Genomic DNA, 27,380 nt, shown 5'->3' on the forward strand with positions numbered 1-27,380 from the left:
AATTTGATTGGCTGCTGATGACATCACGAGGAGGCCACCGCGAGATTTCGTAGTTCCGTTTGCGCAAGTTCTATGCGCAAGTAAACAGGAAGTAGTGAAAAAAACATGCTTGCAGGTGATCAGGTAGGAAGTCGTTGTCGATAAAAACGTAAATTTCACGCTTTCAAATAATTATGCGCACAAATGCATCGGCGAAATAATTTTAAACTTATTCTATGCAAGTAATATACGTATCAAATTTGCTGTTTCTTCAAAAAAAGATGGAAAACCGATCATACAAAGACCAAGCCTTAGCCTCAGGGACTGTGAATATAAGGCTGTGTTAGGCTAATTTACGAAAATGTCAAGGTAGTAAATAATTCGTTTTAGAAAAACTAGGGTGATGAAAGTCATATAAATCAAATTTTAATTTCAACTTTTAATATGTGTTTTAACTATGAACTTTTTGCAGTAAGTGATTATGAAAAATGGAAGTACAGTTCATATTTGAAATATGCATTCTCACAACAAAATAAAATTGGAAGCTGACAATGCTTTATCTTTTGACAGTGAAGATTTATAATTACGAACACAAAGACACAGTTAAAAAACGCTCACAAGATTAAATTATATATGTATATACAAAGTAAATGTTCTCCCATCAAGGTCTTCCATGTACAATTTAAATGGTAACGATGGTTTACAAAGGTTACACTTGAAATCAAGAGATCATGCACTTATAAACCCTTCAAGTTGTATGGTCTATAACTTTTTCTTAATTTTGCCTTAGAAAAAGCATTTAAAGTGTTCCACATATTTTTCTGCGCCTTTCTTAGTTTTAAACTTTACATATTTACTGAGTTTTGCAAAGTTATTCAAAATAGCTTGGAAATCTCCTTACTGTTCCGATCTGAACGGGTATTGCCGATATTGGTCATGTGATAAGACTGGGAAGGTTCTGATCTATACTGGTATTGTCGATGTTGGTCATGTGATGCAACTCGTTTTCCGATATTACCCGAAAGTTTGAAATGTGGCATTGACTGTGGTTGTTCTTTCAAAACATGTGATATTTCATGCAACTCACGCTATGTCAAAAGTGTATGGATGCTTTATTGAATCTGAACCATCATATAAAAGCATCCATCTTTACACATTTTGTCTTATGACAGTTTGTGATGGTGAACAAGACATACAACGTTAAAGCAGCAAATACTTTAGGTTTCATGGTTGAAAACAGAAGCCAAGTGTTATGCAACTTATTACTTGTCCTAAAACTTACACTTTAAGTTTTAGAATACAGTCAAATATATATAATAAGTTGCATAACACTTGGTTTCTGTTTTCAACCCGGAAATCTAATGTATTCGTTGTTTTCATTTCTTCAAATGATGTTCATTTTGCTTGAAACACTATATTTATGAAACAGGGTGGGATATTGTTCTGTTTTGGGCAGAGACGCAATCATGCAACACCAGTTTAGCTTCTCCTGTTCTTTATTATACTGATATGCATGGATAAAAACCCTAAAACAATAGAAATAACAAGCTGTATACCAACTATTACATTTGGACATCACAATTCAATATCACGTTACAATGACTTCACATAGATTGTACCAAACTCCTTGACTACATTACAATGGAAAATTACAATGTATATAATAATTTTTATAGCGTTTGTCATAATGATATTACACATTCATTTTAAGATATAACATGGTCAATTGGAAATAATGCTAGCGCTTAATCAAATTATACAGTTAAAACTTACAATATCAATGAGACATGGGTTTTCGTTTTCCCCCGGAATAGCTATACATGTATATCTATATGCACCTTGTTCAGGTAAGGAAAACCTATAGAGAGATAGGTAAATCTACTTAACACAACAAGTTTTAGGATATACATGTATAATATAGGAAATACACATAATTTCCTACTAAGGTTATAAAATTATAAAATAATATTTTACGCGTGGATTTCCAATATGGCCGATAGGCTAAATACATGTAAGTGTCACCTCTCAGAGGTTCTACCAATAATACCTATGATTAAAGATATGTATTTTAAAGTAATATCTAGCAATTGCATGTTACTTATACAATTTCTACTTATAGGAAAACTATACTAATTAAAGTGAACAGTCGGGCAAGGATGGCTAAAGTCGGTAAAAATGACGTGAATGTATCCAGTATACTTTCTTATGAAATATAAAAATAAAATCTCTCGTCAGAATCTATCTGCGTACGAAGAAATTAATTTAAAGTATGGAAATTCTAAAACGTCCTCCCGGCTCACTACGTCCGTGGTTACATTTCCACGCAGCCTCGCTTTCAATGCTTTCAAATTTTCTTTACTTTAATGGTCAGAACTGGGAAACTAAGCAGAACTTGACCGTCGTATTAATGTGTGAGAACTTTTGGAAGGCCAATGAACGCATTTAGACTGGTATTCTTTGCCCGACTATTCACTTTAAATACATTAAAAGATAAATACCTTGCTCAGCTCTGGAATATACGTGTTCCCAGTCCGCACGTGCCAGGTGAGTGGTGTTAATTTTGGGTCACATGACAGGGTGGAAAAGTTAAATATTAAAAAGACAGATCAAGGGTCACGAGCACAACACAGACATACACATAATGATATAGACACTGACATAGGGTTGACTTGATCGAGACACAGAAGAAACGAAACGTAACAATCAATGCGAAATGTCGCATGTAGTGTTTAATTAATGACTAATGCAATTATCAAATGGCAAAACCTGGACCGGACAGACTGTCCCTGTCATATAGACCCCTTCGAGGTTGAATGTCGTCCCAGCATTCCCCTGCAAAATATTAAAGACTTAGTAAGGTTCGTATATTAATCATTTGTATAAAGCTATCTTTAGTAGGACAAGATGTCAAACAGACACCTTGTCGCCCTAGCTTTCCAGGATCTGAGGGCTGACAAGGCTACCACTAGTTAAAAGTCTCTCTAGAAATATGGCTTTTTGTTTCCACTCTGGCTCCATGACCTGCTGTGCTAGAACATACTCACCGCTCTTCATCCACGACGGTTGCTGCCTATATTCCTTCTGGGTCACGTTTCTAACTCATGGACCTCTGGTGCCTCGTTAATCTGACTGTCTATCTCGGCGTCTTCCGTCCGTGCAGCGTCTGTGGGGTCGTCACCTCCGCTTTGCTGCCACGGCGTAACATCCTCATCCTTCTTCTCCCCTGCTTCTGAAAATCTCTCCTCCGAGAGAGTTTAAGCTTTCCAACCGGAATTACATCAACCCGAATCGACACGTCATGTTCGTCCTCCCCATCTTCCTTGGTGTTGTCCATTTCCTCATCATCTTCTTTCTGTACTTCCTGTGGTGCCTGTCTCTTCCGTGGCTTGGGCTTCAGCTTGGGTAGGGCTATTTCAGGTTCCGTGAAGTTTAGTCCTTCAGGCTCCGCTAGATAACCTATTGGTAACAGGTTGTTTCGGTGGAATGTCCTCCAGCAACCATCAACATCATTTTCGACACTGAAAACAGTAATATCGTGGTTGGGCTGTACCACCCCTGTATATGGTATGTCCTCCCACTTATCCTCACTCTTATGCTTTCCGTTGAATGCTAGTTACCAGGATCTGATCTCCTTCCTGAGTAAATGCGCCTCTGGCCCGTAGGTTGTAGAGCCCTTTCTGACGACTTTGTTTATTCTGGGAAGCCACAGCTGCCTTCTCGTAGGACTGTTTCAATCGATCCCTCAAGTCCTTTGCAAACTTGGTCATGGGTACGAATGCATCCTTTCTTCCCACCTCAAGGCCAAATGCGATATCGATTGGCAGCTTGGGATCCCTACCATACATTAAGAAATAAGATGTGAATCTTGTACTCTCATGCCTGGTGCAATTGTATGCATGGACCAGAGGGACCACATGAGCTTTCTAATTTCTCTTCTTATCCACATCCAATGTGCCTAGCATGTCTAACAACGTACGGTTAAACCTTCAGTCATACCATTACCCATGAGATGATAAGGTGTCGTCCTTGACTTCTGTATTCCCGCCAATGCACATAACTCAAATATAACCTTGCCGACAAAGTCCGCCCCCTGATCAGAGTAAAGTCACTGTGGAAATTCATAATGAACCATGAAATTCCGGATAAGGACGTCAGTCGTGGTCCTACCTATTTGGTTTCTTGTCGGAAAGGCTTGCACATACCTAGCGAAATGATATGTTGGTATCCTCCAACCAAAGTCTCCAGTGACATGTAGTCCATACAAACTAGCTCAATAGGTTGTCTTGATGTTATGCTAACCATGGGCACCCTATCACTAATAATTTCCGGCGAATGCATCTAGGACAGTTCTTGATCCACGTTTCAACGAGAGTGAACATATTAGGCCAGTAGAAGCGATCCCTGATAAGACTCATAGTATGGTCTCATCCTGGATGTCCAGCATCTGTATGAAGCTCCTGCAGTGCTCTTACCTGATGAGTGGCAGGAAGGACGAGCTGACTTCGCTCCACACCATCTACAGATGTAGCGCGATGGAGAACCCTCGGCTTGAGCTGCAGACTAAAGAAGGTCTTAAATGATCTCCGGCGTATGAGGAATGTCCTTCCACTTTGGCTTCACTCCTCTCCTTATTACCGACATCCAGGGTGTTAAGATAGGATCCTGTTCCTGTACGCCTACGCCAGTCACGAAAGTCAAGTTCCGTCAGTTGGTCCGACTGCTCAAAGATATCAACAGTATCGCTGGACATACTGCAAGTCCCAACAATAGGCTCAGCCATAATGGATCCACATAGAGCCTTAATTGTATTCTCTGTAATACACTAAACGCCAGACTGCGAGTCCGATAATGGTATCAGCATCCATGTTGCTGGTTCCTTGTCGGTATTGGATATCAAAGTTGTACGCTGCCAATGCAGCTAACCAGCAATGTCTAGTGGCATCTAGCTTGGCTGTACTCAGCACATACGTCAACGGATTATTATCAGTCAATACCGTAAACTTCTGAGCGCCATACAGGTAATCTCTAAACTTCTCGGATACCGCCCACTTCAAAGCCAGAAATTCAAGACGGTGCGCCAGGTAGTTATGCTCAGCCTTGGTAAGACCTCGGCTAGCGTAGGCAATGGCCTTTCTGGTACCTTCTTGCTCCTGGTAGAGGACAGCATCCAATCTGTCTCGGGATGCATCCGTGTGTAGTTCAAATGAACAGCTATAATCAGCAGATCCCAGGATGGATGGTGTAGATAGAGCATGTTTCAGAGTCTGGAATGCTACATCTTGTCTTTCTGCCCATTCCCAGGCTTTCTGTTCAGAGTTTTGGTTCCTCTTAGATTTCTTAGGTGTCTTCCGCTTGGGCACTGGCATCAACTCAGCCAAAGGCCTAGCTATCTTGGAGAAATTATTGACGAATTTCCTATAATATCTGACAAACCCCAAGTTGTTACATTTACATGTATAATGTGATGCTGAATTGTCAGTCGAGTAGTTGAAGAGTTACAATATGGATGTGAGATGAACACTTTAGTTACCATGGCCATATAATGATAATTTAAAAGAAAATTGTTCTATAATTCAAAAAAAGCATTAGTTTTCCCCTTCCTCAAACTTATCATCACATGTACCATGTACAAGGTATAACAAAAACCATAATGCTTTCCCGATTAACATTTCACAAAAAAAGGGAGAGATACATTACCATGAATGCTATAATACCAAATTTTAACATCACTTATGTACAGCCCATGGCAATGATCTTAGAGAAGATCTTGGGGTTTAGTCTACATAGATGAAGAACATTATTTCTGAAGTCAGAATAAACTTATCATTTTAGTTTTCAATTATGTTTTATCATAAATCTATCTAGTATATAGATTGTAAAAGTACTTGTATTTAGTGAAACACACATGTTCTAGATCCAATACATATAGGTTGAATCACCAGTTGATTCACACACGTTTTATTGTTCAGTCTCTCTTTATTAATAACCTATGCTTTACTTATCCCTATAACTATTTACAGGATGCTGGGTTGGACTCTACTTTCCGTGATCATTGTGGATGTCTCAGCAAACTGGACGAGTCTCAACTTACCAACAGAACACATTCCTTACTTCTTCTATAACAACCCGGACATCAAGCAATCATGTCAGGAAGATCCTAATTGTCCATATAAGGTAAGTATGATGTACATCAACAAAGATACCAAGGGAACATGTCAGGAAGATCCTAATTGTCCATATAAGGTAAGTATGGTGTTCAGCAACTGAGTTACCAAGGGAACATGTCAGGAAGATCCTAATTGTCCATATAAGGTAAGTATGGTGTACATCAACAGAGTTACCAAGGGAACATGTCAGGAAGATCCTAATTGTCCATATAAGGTAAGTATGGTGTAGTCAACATCAACTGTGGTACTGAGGAAACATGTCAGGATTGGATGATTCTGATTGCCCATATAAGGTAAATAAGTATGTTCCATATTAGCCCTAATAACGAAGAGACATGTCAGGAAGATTCTAATTGATGAAACATGTCAGGAGAATCCTTCAATGTTTGTACAATGTTACTATAATACAAGGTTATTATGTTCTTCAGTAGATGTTCAGGAAATCTCAATGTTGTGCATCAACCGTGGTACCAATTTCCAGGGATATATGTCAGGAAGGCAATATTTTTAGCTCGTCCTTCAACAATCAACTTCTTCTCCATAACCGCTGGTCGGATTACAACAAAATTTGACTGGTGGCATCCTTATGGGCTACTTACTGAAAATTGTACAAATGATGGGGCTGACCCCCCAGGGGCCTGAGGGGCGGGACCAAAAGTGGTCAATTTGGCTATTTCCATATAAACAACTTCTTCTCTGAAACTAAGCATGGGATAACACCTATAATGCAATGGTAGCATTCTTATAGTATAGGGAATCAAAATTGTGTAAATGATGGGGCTGACCCCCAGGGGGCCTGAGGGGCGGGGTCAATTTGGCTATTTCCATATAAATGACTTCTTCTCTGCAACTAAGCATGGGGGAGCACTCATAATTCATAATGCAATGGTTGCATCCTTATAGGGTGGGGATTCAAAATTGTTAAAATGATGGGACTGACCCCCCGGGGGCTGAGAGGCAGGGTAAAAAGGGATCAATTTGGCTGTTACCATATAAACGATTTCTTCTCTGCAACTAAGCATGGGAGAGCACTCCTAATGCAATGGTAGCATCCTTATTGTGTGCACATGGGGTTTCAAAATTGATGGGACTGAACCCCCCCCCACACACACACACACACATTGCAGAATTTGGGTGACCTAAAATGTCAATGGACCTTTTGTAACTTATGCATATATGCATATTCATTTACTAAAAAGTGAAAAATATAATTTCTGATATAAAAACATTTCTTCTGCCCAAATTCATTGTAATCATGATGAAATATTTCTGAAAGGATAAATCACTGGATTAAATTTCATATGTACATCATATCCAAAACCATCCACTGGGTGTAGTGTCTAGTGTAGTGTGTCTCATAGGGGTGTAGTTGTGCATATTGCACTTTGGGACCAATTGGTCAACAAGATGGCCGACAGGCCGCCATCTTGGATTTTGATTGATAAAGTTTGTTACCGCTATTTCTCAGAAAGTATCAAAGGGATTGTTCTCAAATTTCACATGTAGGTTCCCGTAGGGCCCTAGTTGTGCACGATGCATTTTTTAGACCGATCGATGAACAAGATGGCCGACAGGACGCCATCTTGGATTTTGACAATTGATGTTTATTACCGCTTTATCTCAGAAAGTACTTAAGGGATCTGTGTCAAAATGCATGTGCAGGTTCTCCTTGGGGTCTAGCTGTGCATATCAAATTTTCGGACCGATTGGTGAACAAGATGGCTGACAGGCCGCCTTCTTGGATTTTGATAGTTGAAGCTTGTTACCATTATTTCTCAGAAAGTACTGATGGGATCTGTCTCAAATTGCATGTCCATGTTCCCCTAGGGGTCTAGTTGTGCATATTGCATTTTGAGACTGATTGATGAACAAGATGGCTGACAGGACGCCATCTTGGATTTTGTTAGTTGAAGCTTGTTACCACTATTTCTCAAAAAGTACTGAAGGGATCTGTCTCCAATTTTTTTTTTGCAGGTTCCCCTTCTGGTCTAGTTGTGCATGTTGAATTTTAGGACTAATCGGTCAACAAGATGGCCGACAGGCCACCATCTTGGAATTTGATAATTGATATTTGTTACCGTTTTATATCTCAGATAGTTCTGAAAGGATCTTTCTCAAATTTCATATGTAGTAATATGTAGTAAAAGTTTTAAAAGCAGAGAAAAGATCCCTCTTTCGTTTGTCAGACATAGATCATTCATTGGTGGGCGCCAAGATCCCTCTGGGATCTCTTGTAGTGTTTACATGGGGATTCAAAATTGATGGGACTGAAACACACCCCCCCCCCCACACACACACACACACACACACACACATTGCAGAATTTGGGTGACCTAAAATGTCAATGGACCTTTTGTAACTTATGCATATATGCATATTCATTTACTAAAAAGTGAAAAATATAATTTCTGATATAAAAACATTTCTTCTGCCCAAATTCATTGTAATCATGATGAAATATTTCTGAAAGGATAAATCACTGGATTAAATTTCATATGTACATCATATCCAAAACCATCCACTATAGGGTTCTCATGGTGATATATTAAGTAACCTTCCATTTATCCTTTATCCTCTTTGATTACTGTTCATATTAATACACCCAACCTTGCTAAATTGATGAAAGGACCTTATGTGTGAAAAAGGTGTTCAAATATCAGTATAATGAAATATCAGACAGATATTATTTAAGTGCTGGTCAACAGATCAGAGCCAGAGTGGTGTTGTATCCCACTTACAGTCATTGTATCTACTCATATTCATCATAATCAGAGACAGGAATGATGATGTCTGAATCGTGTTTTCTCCCGATGTATTTCCTATGGGATTACCCCAGCTGGGGATCAAATACATACAGTGTTGGATATGTCAAACATTAAAAGCTTCTGTCAAGGCTGCTTTACCATCAAAATGTCTCTTTTAGCTTAAATGTACATGTAGTGTTCATATCATACAGAATCCCATGTTGTCACTACTTGGTGACAAAAATAATAAGGAAATTTAAGAGCCATTTCAGCAAGGTAGCTGAAAATCAGTCATACTTACAAGTCTGGTATAAAAAAACAAGCAGGAAAAATCTTAGGACCTTGTATTATGTTTCAGAAAAAGAAAGATGAATCTTTGTATCTTCATTTATATGTTGTCTTGGTTTCCAGAAAAGTAGTACAATAATAGGGTCTGTATATGATGTTGTAATTTTCTTAGTCTGCATGTTTCAGAAAAATCTTATGGATCTTGTATTTCATTACATATTTCAGAAAACATACAAAAATAAAAGGTGCGCTCGATGCCATTTACTCAAAGACCAAATATTACTGTGTATTTACAGTTTGTAAACAATTGACAGCCAAGGTACCAGTATCTGTCCATTGTTTCTGCACTCTAATTACAGAAGTCCTTGTATTTTTAGCCCACCATCATCAGATGGTGGGCTATTCAAATCGCTTTTTGTCCGTGGTCCGTCCTTCCATCCTTCCGTCCGTCCGTCCGTCCGTCCGTCCGTCCGTTAACATTTCTTGTTACAGCTATTTCTTGGAAAGGGCTGAAGGGATCTTTCTCAAATTTCATATGTAGGTTCCCCTCGGGCCCTAGTTGTGCATATTGCATTTTGGGACCGATCGGTCAACAAGATGGCCGCCAGTCCGCCATCTTGGATTTTGATAGTTAAAGTTTGTTACCGCTATTTCTCAGAAAGTACTGAAGGGATCTCTCTCAAATTTTACATGTAGGTTTCCCTAGGGCCCTAGTTGTGCATATTGCATTTTGGGACTGATCTGTCAACAAGATGGCCGTCAGTCCGCCATCTTCAATTTTGATAGTCAAAGTTTGTTACCGCTATTTCTCAGAAAGTACTGAAGGGATCTCTCTCAAATTTCACATGTAGGTTCCCCTAGGGCCCTTGTTGTGCATATTGAATTTTGGGACTGATCGGTCAACAAGATGGCCGCCAGTCCGCCATCTTGGATTTTGATAGTTAAAGTTTGTTACCGCTATTTCTCAGAAAGTACTGGAGGGATCTCTCTCAAATTTTATATGTAGGTTCCCCTAGGGCCCTAGTTGTGCATATTGCATTTTGGAACTGATCGGTCAACAAGATGGCCGCCAGTCTGCCATCTTGGATTTTGATAGTTAAAGTTTGTTACCGCTATTTCTCAGAAAGTACTGAAGGGATCTCTCTCAAATTTCACATGTAGGTTCCCCTAGGGCCCTAGTTGTGCATATTGCATTTTGGGACCGATCGGTCAACAAGATGGCCGCCAGGCCGCCATCTTGGATTTTGATACTTAAAGTTTGTTACCGCTATTTCTCAGAAAGTACTGAAGGGAAATCTCTCAAATTTCACATGTAGGTTCCCTTAGGGCCCTAGTTGTGCATATTGCATTTTGGGACCGATCGGTCAACAAGATGGCCGCCAGGCCGCCATCTTGAATTTTGATAATTGAAGTTTGTTACCGCTATTTCTTAGAAAGTACTGAAGTGATCTGTCTCAAATTTTATATGGAGGTTTTCCTAGGACCTGCATATTGCATTTTGGGACCGATCGGTCAACACAATGGCCAACAGGTAGCCATCTTGGATTTTGATAATTTCATTTTGTTAGTGTCATATATCTCAGAAAGTACTGAAAGGATCTTTCTCAAATTTCATATATAGTAATATGTAGTAAAAGTTTGAAAAGCAGAGAAAGGTCCCTCTTTCAATTGTCAGACGTAGATCATTCTTTGGTGGGCGCCAAGATCCCTCTGGGATCTCTTGTATATATTACACATGTGATTATTGACAAACATTTTAGACTATTATTCGGTCCTAACTAAACCATTTGTCGAACTGAACCCTAAAGGACCATGAGAGATGCTATCAAAAGGAAGCATGTGGGATATGGTAAAAAGGGAGTATGCGGGATAAGGTCAAAAGGGAGTGTGCGGGATAAGGTCAAAAGGGAGTATGAGAGATAGGGTCAAAAGGGAGTATGAGGGATAGGGTCAAAAGGGGGCATAAGGGATAGGGTCAAAAGGGGACATGAGGGTTAGAGTCAAAAGGGAGGAATGGGGATATGGTGAAAAGGAGGCATGAGGGTTAGAGTAAAAAAGGGGGCATGGGAGATATGGTCAAAAGGAGCATGAGAGACAGAGTTAAAAAGGGTCAAAGGGTATGAGGGATGTGATCAAAAGCGGTAGAGATGAATGATAGAAAGGGTATGTATTGATATAAACAAACTCTTCTCTGAAACTTTTTAATGGATATTGCATATATAGCATCCCTATAGCGACGAGGACTCAGTATTATACAAATGGTGTGGCTTGGCTGACAAACTAAAGGACTAAATGGCAGGGTTAAGGTTTAAATCAAATACAATTTTGTCATATTTTTTAAATTATGGCTAGGTAGAATATACAAGCCCTCAGTGCCTCTTGTTTAAAAGTTTTATTTTTGAAAATAAGAAAAGTCTTCATGAGGAGGTTTGTGAAAGTAAGAGAAGCCAAGTGTGTAGTATATTACTGGTATATAAAATTACTGTTGTTATTGTACAGACCTCATGGTATAACACTACTTGAAGTCTGTGAGGTCATGACCTTAATGCAGTCTATACATGGAAGCCGCTATTTATAGATGAATATAATGCCCTGACGAGTTCACTGGTGGCATTAACAGGTTGGCAGAGGTGAAGTGTGAACAGACAGCAGATGACCTTTACATTGGCCGGAGACTACTGACCACTCAGTGCTTCTATTAGACTGACCACTATATAGATTATACACTATTCATGACCCTAGTATTTACTCACATATTACCTACACAGTTACAGAATTCACTGACCCCCTGGGTATTAAGCAAAGGTTATGAACTAATGATATCTGTACATGTACAGCCATTTGATCTTGTCTGCTGCTGTTAATTATATCATAACAAATGCCTGTGTGCATAAATTACCTAACAAACTTGTACCAATGGTTTATTTTATACAATGGAGACCACTTATAATTAATATCACATTGATTAATGTCACTTTCTACTTATCATCACATTTTCTTGATGCACCAAGTTTATCTCTTATCTATTCCTTGTATTGTTAAAAATACATTATATATGTATCACTTTATACAAATTACTAATCAATTCCAGTTAGGCAGTTACATTAATTGTAATACAAGTGTTAACTCCAAACAAATTGCCATGCAAGTCAGATTCATTTTTGAATAAAGAATCTATAAAATTTGAAAGGATACATTAGTGTAAATTTCTTGATACACATGTTAAGTTTAAGTTTATTTGAAGGCAGACTGTTGTGTTGTAGCTGATGACTTACTCATTGAATGATAATGATGTTTTGTTTAATCACTGCAGTAGGAAGCTATAGATATACCCAGTAACACAATACTGTCAACAACTGGGCGATACTTGTACATGTGATGCCCTTGTATGAGGTGTTCTTAACCTTGATGATTAGTTATAATATGATAATTCTCCCCTCACACCCCCCCCCCTCAAATAAAAAATAAAGAAAATAAAATTATGCCAGTAAATAAAAACATGTACAGTGTACATGTACTGAAACACAAACCATTTTCAATGAGTAGCAGCTATAAAATTTCTCTGCAATCATATCTGTATACTTTTAAAAAGCATTACTTTTGTGTAGAAATGACAGTGGAATCAACTGCTTCTGGTAGATATATAACAAAATCTAGAGATTTTCACCTGTAATGAGCAAGCACACTGTCATCTTTTCAATGTTTCTTTCACATTTATATTGGACACCTCCACCCACACGTGTAATATTTTACACCCCCTCCAAAAAAAATCTGATCCGCCTGCCTCAGAACAAACTACAATTGTTGTGTGTGTGGGAGGTTTTATCAATTATTGATGTCATATTACATATCCTGCAGTGTCTAATTACTGCTGACAACATGTGATGTCTTACTTGAGATCCTGATAAGGATTTGATACAACTTTTACATGCTAAGTTGATTTTAGTGAAACATTATCAAATAATAATACTCTATTTATAAAAGGTAGTTCAATTAGTTACAATAACTGTTCTCTCTTGAGGCCGTCTAGTGGAGATAATCTATAGTTTTAGAGTATTAAATGAAGTCATATTATATGTGCTATGCATCTGTAGATTAAAAATAGAACAAAATTATTAGGTTATTAGTCATGATAATTCTATGATTGGTCCCAGGTGTCGTTAAGGTTTAAGACTGAGGTGTGATTTAAACATGAAGCCTGCTTATATTCAAGGGGAGATAATCATATTACCTGGAGAATATTTCCATACATGAGTTCCTGACAATTCACACACCACTTATGATCTTTGACTTGTTTACATAAAAAGGCTTATTTTTCTCAGCAGTTTTCTAATACTAGGTTATTTCCCCCTCGACTGGCCACTAAACCCTATCATTTATTGGTAAGTCTTTCTCAGCAGAGTTCTAATACTAGATTATCTCCCCCTGGACTGGCCAACAAGCCCTAAGATGTCGGGACATCTTAAAACTTAAATAACCTTTGCTGTTGATAAAAAATAAACCCAAACTTTGGCAGAAAAAAAAGCTATTATGGTCTGATATGCATATGGACCTGTTAGAACCAGAACTATTTCTTCTCCTTCATGCACTGAGTGATTAAGATGTCCGGATATATTACCACAAGCTCTCCACATCTGGGCCGCAATTTTAATTTCTGTGTGGTTTATAAGTAAGAATCCTATGTGGGGCAGTTGCCAGGTCCTGATCACTAGTCAGTGATTTTTAGCTCACCTGGCCCAAAGGGCCGGTGAGCTTATTCCGGTGCGGCGTCCGTCATCTGTTGTCCGTTCGTCCATCAACATTTCTTTTAAATCGCTACTTGTCATAGAGTTTTACATGGATTGTAACCAAATTTGGCCACAAACATCCTTGGGGGGAAGGGAAACAGAACTTGTATAACTTTTGGCTCTGACCTCCCATGGGGCAGGAGGGGCGGGGCCCAATAGGGAAAATAGAGGTAAAACATATAAAGCGCTACTTGTCCTTGAGTTCTGCATGGATTGTAACCAAATTTGGCCACAAACATTTTTGGGGAAGGGGAACAGAACTTGTATAAATTTTGGCTCTGACCCCCGGAGGCAGGAGGAGCGGGGCCAATTAGGGGAATTAAAGGTAAATCCTATAAATCGCTACTTGTCCTAGAGTTCTGCATGGATTGTAACCAAATTTGGCCACAAACATTATTGGGGGAAGGGGAACAGAACTTGTATAAATTTTGGCTCTGACCCCCGGAGGCAGGAGGGGCGGGCCAATTAGGAGAATGGGGCCCAACAGGGGAATTAAAGGTAAATCCTATAAATCGCTACTTGTCCTAGAGTTCTGCATGGATTGTAACCAAATTTGGCCACAAACATCCTTGGGGGAAGGGGAACAGAACTTTTTGGCTCAGACCCCTGGAGGCAGGAGAGGCAGGGCACAATAGGGGAATTAGAGGTAAATATTAAAATTCCTTCAGAAAAGAAACAATGAACCTGTATTCAGAACATTACTTGGCATTACATACCAGGTGAGAAATACAGGCCCTCTGGACCTCTTGTTTATCAAAAAGATCTCGGATGAGTTCGATAATGGTCCAAGTGTGTCAATATTTGCAAGAATTACGGGACTTTAAAATCATCAAAACAGATAAATCCATGGTTTCTGTGCGATAACTTTAATATTTATAGCTGATTTCAACCAAATTTTGTATATTGCTTTATATCAATAAGATCGTAGATCGCGTCGATACTGGTCAAAATCTGTCAATATTTGCAAGAGTTACAGGACTTTAAAATCGTCAAAACATGGCTTCCGCTCAATAACTTTAGTATTTAATGTCCGATTGCAACCAAATTTGGTTTCTTGCTTTATGTTAATAAGATCTTAGATGGGTTCGATACTGGTCAAAATCCATCAATATTTGCAAGAGTTACGGGACTTTATAACTTCAGCTAATTATTAACAATATTTTCAACTGTAAATAATTATTTTTTGTGATGTAGATGAAACATCCACCTCTGTGGAATTTATGTTACAGGCACTCTTGCTTTTCCTCGGTTGGTGATTTTTCTAGGGTACTCTGGCTTTCCTCCTTTAATGACCCTGGCAGTAAATAGGACATTAATCAAACCAACCTAATTCTCCTATGTGACTTGAAATATGAAATTTAAGTTTAATTTTGTGATATACCCTGTTGTAAACTATTTCCTGTATCATCCATATACTAAAACAACCCAATATCATGAATATAGATCTGTAAAGTGCTTTGGGTTGTTTTTACATCCTGACACAAGATTTATACTCTCCAGGCAGAGCTAACACAGGAGAAGTGTTGGGGCTATGAGAAGGTATGTCCAGAGCAGAAGAGGATGGCCAACCCCAGCTGTCCAGGGAACAGCCGAGGATGGTAAATAAGGTTTTTATCTCTTATATATTTCCCATGATGTTCTGGATACATCTTGCTCTTTATTAACTTATTCACCTCTGGAATTTTTTTAAATTCTGTTATTGTCTTTAAATTAGAAGAGTTCAAATGTGCATGTCTTCGGGGATGAACGAGTTAATATAAGAAATGATATATGATAATGTCATCTGTGGTAATTTAAAAGTGTTTTTGTAGATGGTAGTTTGAATTTTTACAATTGGAGCTAGTTACAACAGTACCACTACCAAAATAAATTAAAAATACAAAAAAAACCATTACCACTACCTCAATCCAGTCTGAATATATCAGTCTTTCCTACAAACAGATTCCCTATAGTTCTTTTACTGGTGCCCATTGATTGGTAGATACCTTGATTTCAGTGAGATCTCCTGTCAGAAAATAGGTTTTAAAATTATGTAAGAGTTTGACTTGTTTTAGGGCACAGACGAAAGAAGAGCAGTTGGATCTGTTCTGGAAAGGTGCTGATTTTGGATACATGAAGGAAAGACAGGGAGAAATGAAAGTCTTGTGCTCGCCTGATACACAGGTACTTTAATGGTCCACACTCTATAAATCAGCCTCTCTGAGTAGTTACCATGATGTCTGTAAAATTCACTTTCAGCCAATCATCACTTGTGAAAAATAATGCTTCATTGTGCAATGGTAAGTTTTCATCTTGCTAAAATGCCATATGTTTGTTTGTTAGACTTAGTTTGGTATTGGATTTATGCTAAGAATTGGTAACAGTTAGAGAACTTTATGGTAACTTAGATTAGGTAAACTTTCAACAAGAGATAGTCAATATTTTCTACTTCTTTCCTACATCAGTAGCCAAAAAAATAAACATTCCAAAATGTTCATAATAGCAACCTTAAATAATTCATAGTAAATGCTATTCTGTCACTTAGGGGGACTCATCATTAGAATGTGCCAGATACGCTCGCTACTGTAGGGCCAAAAATATTTACTTTGACTTCACAAAGGCAAATTTAAAGAAAGGTAATGACAGGTAAGTTAATTATCCCAATGTACAATTGTGATTATTTAACAAGATTCAACATGGAATGCACCAATATTTCTCATTTCATTGTTGCAGTTGTGGATAATAGAGAACACTTTAAAAGTATATTTCTTTTACTAAGGGTGCATGGTAATTCAGTTCAACATTTGTATTTAGAGATTTTGTAACTACATTGGTCAATGTGTTGATATAATCACCTGGTAAATCAATCAATCAATATATTATACTACATGCACAATGTCACTTTAATAGTTATTTGATAAATTGATCCCGTCTCATTCAGGTTCAGAGAAGATGTATTTACTGAAGGTCAGGTTGGTGGTCACTGTGAACTAGATAAGAAAGCTCTGAAGGATGAGGGAGAGCACAAAAGTCCACTACAGTCTTGGTAAATATGTTATTATTATAACAAAACCTCTTTAACAAGTATGGTATTGAAATGGTTTTCCTAATTGTTTTAAAATACCTACACAGTGTCACTGCCATTTTAAGCTGACCTCTCAAAGAGAGGGTGGCTTTCGGAATCACCCTGGCATCAGCGTCAGCGTTGGAAGTGGTCAGGTTAAAGCTTTGGTACAAGTGTTGAAATACTGTTATCTGTAGCAGCTGATATTGATTTTTAGATAGATAATAGATTTTAATGACAGAATTTTCTTGTGATCTTGAAACAAATGTAATTAATTTCTAAACATTTCCTTCGGATTGGAAAGTATGGTTTACACAATGATATTGTTACAAACACAACCAATGAATATTTCATATGTAACATTCCATTGACTATAGTATGAATATTGATGTGTACATCGTCACCTGCATCGGTGCTCTTTATACTCATTACATTTAATTATTACCTTATAGGTTTGCTGAACTTGAGCAATATACATCCTTACCATATCGACCAATCGAGGACAAGAAATGTGACATAGTCATTGACAAGCCTACCTACCTCATTAAACTCGATGCTGGTAAGGTCAAATAATTCATTGGCTTTGTGAAAGTTATTTGAAAAATTACACGTTACATGTAATCTTATCATGTGACTGATAATCCTACTGTTGTGATGGTTAATGCCTGTTGTAATGTGTTAATCTGTAAGTGTTTGTTTTTTATTAAGCTCATTCACCCCTGAAATTTTATAATGAACTGGTCCGATCTAGGCTTTTATTTGGAAGAGTCCAAATGTGTCTTCAGGGGTGTATGAGTTAAAAATGATAAAGTTGAAACACTGAGACCATAGGTGATCGTTCGAGTGACAGTTATGTTAATCTTTTTTTAGCTAATTCTAGACACATGAGGTTGTCTTTTTTTTGCATGAAAAATCATCAAACAAAAAATTTCTTAACATTTTGATTGAAAATTACTGTATTTAGGTAAATTTGAATATTAGTAATTTTAAGTCTTTCACTTCTAGTTTTAAATGATAAAAGATCAAGAAAATGTGCAGTGAAAGAAAGTTGGTTTATGGATATTAGTTGTATTAATATCTGGTTTTATTTATAGGTGTAAATCTATATCACCATTTCTGTGACTTTGTGAATCTGTACGCCTCTCAGCATATCAACAATTCCTTTAGTACAGACATTAACATAGTCATGTGGGATACAGTAAGTAATGGGCTGTCACATGTACATACCTTAATAATGTGTTATCTATACTGATTGAATATAGAATATGTTTTTAGATCAATCTGATTGATGAATTGAACCTTGATCACCAAGACAAGTATGTAATCACTGACTATTGCAGTAAAACCTGGTTTTGGTTTTATTAGTTTAACATCCTATTAACAGCCACGGTCATGTAAGGATGTGCCAGGTTTATTGGTGGAGGAAAGCCGGAGTACCCGGAGAAAAACCACCGACCAGAGGTCAGTACCTGGCAACTGCCCCACATGGCATTCAAACTTTGACTAAGAAGTGGAGGGGTTGTGGCGATATGTCGAGACATCTTAACCACTCAGCCACCGAGGCCCAAACAGTAAAACTTACCTTAGCAGGCACCACTGTATCAAGAATGTCCACTTAATAGGACTTTCTTTGTGTCTCAGATTCCCAATATTACCACATTTTGACCTGTGTATAAAAACAACTTGTCTACAAAGACTTACATATTTAAGTTAGTCTTTATAGACAAGTTTGACTGCCATTCACAGTGTTATAATTACTTCAGACTTCTCCTGTTACAACGTGTGGGTAATGTGTGTAAAGATTTTATATTTGCTAACAGTCATAATAATTATTTGTCTTACAGAGCCCAATGTATTACAACGACTTATTTTCCGTCACGTGGAAAATGTTTTCTGACCGTCCAATCATACCACTAAGAGATTACGATGGTAAAAAGGTAAATATACAATGATACCCTTAAAAGGTGACATTTTTAGGGTTTATTTTGGACTAAACGCGGCCTAGTGTGAATATCCACCATTCCTAAATTTTAACTCTTCTTTAGAGTACCGCTTTTGATAACTATTCCTTTATTTGCATATTACAGAGTTATCTGCCCTTGCAGGTGGGTGTTGATTTTGACTTATGTATTTGCGAACGTTATGACGTCATATTTTTCACAAAATAATGACGTCCCAATGGATACCTACCCGCAAGGTAGGTAACTCTGTAAAATGCAAGACCAACTTCATTTGTTTAACATTGATGGCGAAACGAGTTATGTAACGTATACAAATCTATTTCGATGGTCCCAATGTATGTCCATTAGGGGGTCTCAGAGTGAAAGTAAACTGGATGACTGAAGAAAACCCACATACTCAGGTAGGTGACACCTGACCTTTTCACGTCCATGCCAGGGATCTGACCCTGGAAAGCTGGATTAAACCCCGGCCAGCTAGGTGAAAGGCAAGTGGCTTAACCACTACACCACCTGATAACTCGGAGTGACTCCCTTTGATGGTAGTTATGTTTTTATTACCTTGGTTCCAATTTTATGAATTGTTTTATTGTTATACCTTTGATTGAAATTAATTGATCCTTACGAAACACTAATTGTGCGCTTTATCTTGAATTGAAGGTTTGCTTTAGAGACGCAGTATTTTCCTTGCTGGCTCGGATGAGATATGGAATGTACTATAATATGCCATTGGTATGTAGCTGATTGGGGACAATCCGCGTACGATTGAAATGTAACATGTTATGTAAGAATAACTCGGCACAATCAATTTTTGGTGTAAAATTGAGTTTCATTAAGTTATTTAAATGAAGAAGTCAATGAAGTAGAATTAGTACAGGAACAAAAAACAAGACTTACAGATGCAGTCTTGTCACTTACATGTACTTTGTAACATTCAGCCATCAAATAGTTAAGATAGTGATTTGTCAATTAGAAGATTTACTGGTGCTATTGAAGATTAATTGTCCGTTTTTTGTCTATAACTTCATAACTCCAAAAGATATAGAGAATAATGCTTATAATTTAATTCAGATAATTCAATCAGGTACTATTTAGGTATGAATTTCAGTGATTATATTTACTTTTACAATAAAACAAATTGAGTTATGTTGCAGTGATATCTTATCCAATAATTCAGTTTGGCAAATGATTGTGCCGCTTTTGAAATTACACGCGAAACGTTCTGCATGTATGATGTCATAATACTTGACGTACAATTCTTTTCGTCTATTGAAAAATATCCTCAAAGTTCTAACCAATAGAAATGAGTGTAACATATGAAATTGAATTATTAAAGATTACCTCTGGAAAATAAATTCTGCAAACATCCATACATATCAAACTCCTCGTTAGGAAATCATAGCTTTAATCTCTGGTGTATATGGTCAAAATGTCAATTAGGTATCTTTGAGTGACAATAGCTCAAAAACAAGCACATGGACATATGTGTTTTCTTCCATCTTATTCTATGGTATGGACTCTAATTTCCGAAAATCTATGTGATAAAATAGTTTGATACAAGAAAATTTTGACATGTTAGAGGAATCAATCCTTAATTTATTTAATCCTATTTCAATGAGTATACAGTTGTCCTTGAGCATAGATTAAAAAGGCAGAACAGTTCTTTTTTATTTTTATTGCAGGTAAAATAAAAAAATAAAAAACCAGGTCATACAATATTTGTGTATTTTATGTCAGGTGCCTGGTTGTCATGGTAGCAGTTTTTTCCGTGCTTTTAATCAGCATCTATCACACAGACTAGAGTTACAACAGCTGGGACCAATGGTAGGTACACATATTATAGATAAACTCTAGTGTTACAGAGTCATCCCTTAAAATTCCAAATGATGTGTTACAGCCATTGAATTGGAATAATTCAAATGTGTCTTTAGGTGTGAATGAGTTAGATGGAAAACATTGACAGGGGAAGTAATTCAAATGTTCACTGTGATCTGATGGAGTTGTTAAATTGATAGAAAAATACAATGGGGTTATAGTTCTCACTTCAGGTTATACTTTTTATCTATTAGTACATATGTATTAATTTAGTTCAATGGTAAAAGTTTGATGGTAAAAAATATACTTTTTTGAAACAGAAAGACAAAATTCGAGTGACACTACTTACAAGGAGTACAAAGTTTAGAAAAATACTTAATCAGGATGAGGTAAGTAGTTATCGACCTACTTCTCAATTTGTAGGTATGGAATGTCTTTATTTAAAATAAAATTCACAAATGAGAGTTTAAGTGACAGGGTTTAAGATCCCATGCATACAATGTACCTTAGACCTCTTGTAAGAATTTACTGATGCAGAAGCATTGCAAGGTGCTTGATCAGTTCAGCATATATCTGGTACTGGCCATAGTAAGGTCAGTGATAATTCTCCTGGAACTCTGTTTTACTCCAATGAAAAACCTGGAAATGATAATTATACAGGTTGATAGTATGAAAACTTGATTAAGAAAATTTAACCTTAAAGAAGACATTTCCATGGTTATTTGTTCAATACTTTCTATTGTTAAATTTCCTTGCACCATCCTTCAATTTTAAAATCTGAATAATTTTGATTTCCAGCTCATTGCTGCCATGAAAACCATAGGGGAGTTTGAAGTGAAAGTAGTGGATTTTACCTGGTAAGAAACTTACACTATCATATTTAGGAATTGGCAAAACTTTTTGTGCTCTAAATAAGCCTTTCAAAATATTTAGAAAACGTTTTCATTGAATTAGTTTTTGAGTGAAATATCATGTTGTAAGTTTTAGTATATAGTTAATGGTATTTTCTCCTTTTTGTATGCATGCATATTTACTCTTTGTACATCAGTGATCTTATAATAATACCTAACTAAATCTTCTCCTTTTATTCAGGAATATGGATTTTAAAGATCAAATGCAGGTAATTGTACTTCAATATTCAAATCAAAATATTTTTCTCTCCTACCTACACATGTAATACTGTCTGGTGTAGGGCAATACACCCATGTCGCCTGAGGCTCGTGACATCATAGCGTTAACAAAATCACTATTTTCTCGGTAACATTTTAAGGATTTCTTTCAAAAATTAGGCTAGATTTACTTTAAAAGATACAAACAATGAGATTTGCATTAAAAATATCACGCAATGGTTATGTATGGAGAATTCACTTGCAGTTGGGTTGTTTTTCAAATTTATTTCAAAATGGCGGAAACTCATAGAAGAAAATTGTAACAAAACGTCGGTATGAGAGAAAATACTCTTTCATACGTTGATATGAAGGATTTGGATATTCTACCCTCAGGATCACAAAATGTTGTAAAACTCTCAGCATGCCTCAAGATTTACATTTTGTGACCCTCGGGTAGAATATCCCAATCCTTCATATCCACATTTGAAAGAGTCTTATAATCTTGTATTCCTTAATGCTAATGACAGACACGGTCCACTGATCAGAATAATGTTACAAATAATAGTGTCAAGGTCATGTTATGTCTTCCAATCAATGATCTTATTAATGACTTCTTTGGGTAAGTAAATTCAAACATTTAATTATCATAAAATGAATTGATGATTTAACTTTTTGTCTAGACAGTATACTTCAGTGGAGTAGCACTATATAACGTTAGTCTGCATCAATTCCGCTCTATCACAGCTAGACAAACAATGTATCATTTACAGAATCTTGTGCTGTAGCCTCGTGAAACTTGGACACTCACAAGATACATTTCCTATTATCACCTTAACATAAAATTAACTTCACAGCTGCTCAAACTACATAGCTTTACCACTGGGCCCTTTACCACAACTTACACATGTTCCATACACAAGGTGCCATTCATCGTTAGTGACACAAGGTAGATTGCAGAATACTGTGCTGCCCTTATCACCCATGGGTCAACTCAGCCAAAAAATATTGTTTCACTTATGTGATAAGTGTAGCGAAATGTAGTGCAATCAACCATGGAATGTTAAATATAAATTTAAAAATAGAAGTGTAAAAACTTCCTGTTGCCAGATATCCCATAACAGTGATATATTTATTGGTATCCATGGTGCCGGACTGACCCATATGTTGTTCCAGCCGGACTGGGGAGTTGTCATGGAACTGTAAGTACATGTAACTTTGTTGGTCAGAGAATTCATAAAAAAGGTAACCAATTGGAAACTTCTGTTGCTTTCATTCACAATGATTATCTCTTTCTCAATATCTGATAGCAAGGGCCGATAACTCCATCATACTTAAGAGATAAATACCTTATCAGACCCAGTGTGGGGATTGCTTACAGATTGAGACACCTAGAACACGTGTACCGCTAGAACAATTATCTTCACATGATCCTTACCAAAGTTTTAAATTAATTTAACAAAGGCTATTCCGTATTTGCATATTACTGATTTACTTGATTGTGACGTCATCTGTACACGATTACAACATCATGCTTTTCAGGGAAATTCATGTGAGTGAGTTTTTGCTCACGCATTAATGATGTCACAATCGATACCTACGTGCAAGGGCAGACAACTCTGTAATATTCAAAGGTGAAATACTTCTAGAACAATTAACTTTGCTTAATCCATACACCATTTCAAAAACATAATATATGTGAGACAGTGAATTTATTTGCCTTCAGGTATAACTGTGAAGATTCTGGCTGCTACTTTGACCTTGCCCGACTTCGTGGGGTCCACTACATGACCTGGGAAAGGAAAAACAAATTACATCAAGAAGATGAGGTAAATGTTGTTTACCTTATTTTCAGATATAGATTTTTGGGTACAGATTCAGGTATCCAGGGTCTAGAATAAAAAACATTCCAAAGAAAATACAAAATTTATGGTTACATTTATTAGAATAAACTACTGTTCTCTAAAGAGATATGAGTCAGAAGTAAAGTTTGATTATTAATTCTTATTTTCTGTCCCTTGAAAAACAAAAAATGGGTGACACAGTTGCATTAGACAGGTCGAGGTAATATAGAGGTAAAATTGCCTAGAATTATGTCTAGCGGACTGAGATAGTGGCATATTACACAGGATGACTCTAAGATGGATTTAAATGTACTAGTTTTAAATATTGGCAGAATAAGTAATGCATATCAAAATGTTTAATATGTTTTAATTGCCAAATTTCATAAGATTAAAAAATAATAACTTGGATTGATCCATACATTCTTTATAACATGTGCAAAGATAAAATATGGAAAAACATTGAAAATATTGATACAAAGTTCTCTTATTCTTAACAGTTTTTTGTATTTTTTTATTTCTTAAGGGTCATCATCCTACTTTAGGAGCCCATGCTAAGTTCACAAACTACAGTTTTGATGTAGAAGAATTTCTCCGCCTTGTTTTCAAAGCAGCAGACCATGTACGATCACATCCTGCATTCATCAAAGCAAAAGACCAAAAACATCCTTCTAGCAACGAGCCTAAAACTGAGCTTTGATGAGACTTTATAGGTGAAACATTTATTGTAATAAAATAATCTACAGATTTTTGAAAAGTATTTTTGTTAAGATTGATTCTAAATGATATAACCATGCATGTGTAACAATGGTGTTCAGAGTGGATTATGTGAGGAAGATTCTGTATAACAATTTACTGATGTATGTGGCTAAGTGAGCAAATTATGTGAAAAGGGTATTACAATATGAGGTTTTAAGATACAAGTATGACATTTGTACAGTATGATTTACCATAGATAAGTCCCCTCTTCCGGTGTTTATGACATCATTTTCTATTTGTCCTTGTCAATGCCACCCTCTGATGATTGTGACATCATGTTTTGATTTTTGTGACGTCGCAATCACTAGATAATACACTGTTTTGGTATCTCAAAATTAAAGTGTTGAATTGATTTAATTTTATTTATATGTGTTGTCTCTGAATATATTTATAAATTTTTGTGTTTTTGCCGCTTTTAGCAAACACACATGTACAGTTAATATATTTTCCAAAGTTGGTGCTTGGTATAAGATAGCGTACAAAGGCATTAATCAAACTCCTTGATACTGTAAATGAATTCATTTTAGTGGTAATGAAATGAAGTGCTTTTCATGCCAACATCATTCAACTAAATTGTGTTCGTGGTGGTTGTCACGGATACTGAATTTACAACAGGCGTTGGTCATATGGTTTATGTTAATCTGGTCAAGTTTGGTTCTACGCAGATTAGTACATGTGCAATATGGACTAGGCACATAAGTGTCTTATTTTTTAGATATACACATGATTTTCTTTTGAAAATTCTTGATGAAGACTTCACAAATTATGTGATTTATTATTACTACTAAATTACAGTAAAATAACCTTGTTTAATCAGTGGCACCACTTTTAGTTATCTGAGTGTGTGTGAGTAAAATTTACTTACTGGTAATGTACATCGTATTGTGAAATTTTAGTCCCAACTTACAAAGTAATAAACAAGCTAAGTCTTTGAGTTTTACCAGTTCAAGGTAATGAAGTTCACCTATTTACATATGATGTTATATTTACTAAATTCAAGATTGTTTATTGATATTTTCTTGACATTGTCTTTACGTTGCTTTTACAATTATATTACATATACATTATACATATATACGCATTGCTAATATTGGTGCTGGTTTGTAGAAATCTTGTTAATATCTAGAGAGAATTATCACCTTATTTGAATGTCTGATGTTTAGAATTTGAAATTTTTAAAGATTCTGATTGGCAATCGTTTACCAAAGGTAAAGGTATAATGAATTAATGTGGAACTTGATTAAACTCGACCAGTTAATTAGAAGTTAAAGGGACAGCGACAAAACTTTTGTACATAATATGTAAAGTCAGAATATATTTATATTACATTTAATTTCAACAAATTTTAGGATAAGACAACAGACAAAGCCTATATTAAGTCTTTTATTTATATTACATGTGCTAAATGAAAGGATTTGTGAAGTAGAAGATTTCCTTTCTTATACTAATACCAAAAATGATGAGATTTAATGAATGTTTTATTGGGATGCAGGCAGGTGTCTTAAAACATCAGGTTTGTTTGAAATGTTGTTGGCTCACGAGCAGAAATCAAAAACGAAATTGTAGTTGTATTTATTAGCTCACCTGGTCCGAAGGACCAAGGTGAGCTTATGCTCACCTGGTCCGAAGGACCGAGGTGAGCTTATGGGATACCGCAGCGTCCGGCGTCCGTCGTCTGTCGTCCGGCGTCCGGCGTCCGGCGTCCGTCAACAATCGACTTCTTCTCCATAACCACTGGTCGGATTTCAACAAAATTTGACTGGTAGCATCCTTATGGGCTATTAACTGAAAATTGTACAAATGATGGGGCTGATCCCTCGGGGGCCTGAGGGGCGGGGCCAAAAGGGGTCAATTTGGCTATTTCCATATAAACGACTTCTTTTCTGAAACCAAGCATGGGATAGCACCCATAATGCAATGGTAGCATCCTTATAGGGTGGGGCTTCAAAATTGTACAAATGATGGGGCTGACCCCCCGGGGGCCTGAGGGGCGGGGTCAAATGGGGTCAATTTGGCTATTTCCACAAAAACGACTTCTTCTCTGAAACTAAGCAAGAGATAGCACTCATAATGCAATGGTAGTATCGTTATAGGGTGGGGATTCAAAATTGTACAAACGATGGGGCTGACCCCCGGGGGGCCTGAGGGGCGGGGTCAAAAGGTGTCAATTTGGCTTTTTCCTTATAAACGACTTCTTCTCTGAAACCAAGCATGGGATAGCACCCATAATACAATGGTATCATTCTTATAGTGTGGGAATTCAAAATTGTGCAAATGATAGGGCTGACCCCACGGCGGCCTGAGGGGCGGGGTTAAAAGGGGCCAATTTGGCTATTTCCATATAAACAACTTCTCTGAAACTAAGCATGGTATCGCACCCATAATACAATGGTAGCATCCTTATAGTGTGGGGATTCAAAATTGTGCAAATGATAGGGCTGACCCCCGGGGGCCTGAGGGGCGGGGTCAAAAGTGGTCAATTTCCATATAAATGACTTTTTCTCTGCAACTTAACATGGGATTACGCTCATAATGCAATGGTTACATCCTCATAGGGTTTGGATTCAAAATTTTGCAAATGATGGGGCTGACCCCCCGGGGCCTGAAGGGTGGGGTCAAAAGGGGTTAATTTGGCTTTTTTTATAAACGACTTCTTCTCTGAAACCAAGCATGGGATAGCACCCATAATACAATGGTATCATTCTTATAGTGTGGGAATTCAAAATTGTGCAAATGATAGGGCTGACCCCACGGGGGCCTGAGGGGCGGGGTTAAAAGGGGCCAATTTGGCTATTTCCATATAAACAACTTCTTCTCTGAAACTAAGCATGGTATAGCACCCATAATACAATGGTAGCATCCTTATAGTTTGGGGATTCAAAATTGTGCAAAT

At 37.0% G+C, this 27,380-nt stretch overlaps 1 protein-coding gene across 3 annotated transcripts; it reads left to right on the top strand.

Annotated features, from left to right (window-relative positions):
• LOC138336879 (EGF domain-specific O-linked N-acetylglucosamine transferase-like) lies at positions 1-27,378 on the top strand. 3 transcript variants are annotated; one of them, XM_069286494.1, is made up of 17 exons: positions 1-123; positions 6,000-6,153; positions 15,466-15,563; positions 16,020-16,128; positions 16,490-16,590; positions 16,886-16,990; positions 17,461-17,567; positions 18,103-18,206; positions 18,853-18,945; positions 19,627-19,698; positions 20,704-20,790; positions 21,102-21,170; positions 21,580-21,638; positions 21,874-21,901; positions 22,998-23,089; positions 23,614-23,716; positions 24,255-27,378. In XM_069286494.1, the coding sequence occupies exons 2-17, from the start codon at positions 6,001-6,003 to the stop codon at positions 24,426-24,428; spliced, it is 1,554 nt and encodes a 517-aa protein (XP_069142595.1). In that variant the 5' UTR covers positions 1-123; position 6,000; the 3' UTR covers positions 24,429-27,378. The 3 variants fall into 3 exon arrangements, with proteins under 3 accessions (XP_069142595.1, XP_069142597.1, XP_069142596.1); XM_069286496.1 differs by lacking the exons at positions 1-123; positions 6,000-6,153 and adding an exon at positions 6,343-6,360 and having other exon boundaries at positions 15,466-15,572; XM_069286495.1 differs by lacking the exons at positions 1-123; positions 6,000-6,153 and adding an exon at positions 11,231-11,341.
• The last annotated feature ends 2 nt before the right edge of the window (positions 27,379-27,380 follow it).

The sequence above is a fragment of the Argopecten irradians genome, chromosome 12, assembly GCF_041381155.1.
Source record: "Argopecten irradians isolate NY chromosome 12, Ai_NY, whole genome shotgun sequence".
Classification (NCBI taxonomy): domain Eukaryota; kingdom Metazoa; phylum Mollusca; class Bivalvia; order Pectinida; family Pectinidae; genus Argopecten; species Argopecten irradians.

Bases quoted from the DNA above. Each gene is read 5' to 3' on its own strand.
- LOC138336879 (XM_069286494.1), top strand. From the start codon at position 6,001: ATGCTGGGTTGGACTCTACTTTCCGTGATCATTGTGGATGTCTCAGCA. The intron at 18,946-19,626 runs GTAAATATACAA...CTTGAATTGAAG, and splicing joins GAGATTACGATGGTAAAAAG to GTTTGCTTTAGAGACGCAGT. The intron at 21,639-21,873 runs GTAAGAAACTTA...CCTTTTATTCAG, and splicing joins AAAGTAGTGGATTTTACCTG to GAATATGGATTTTAAAGATC.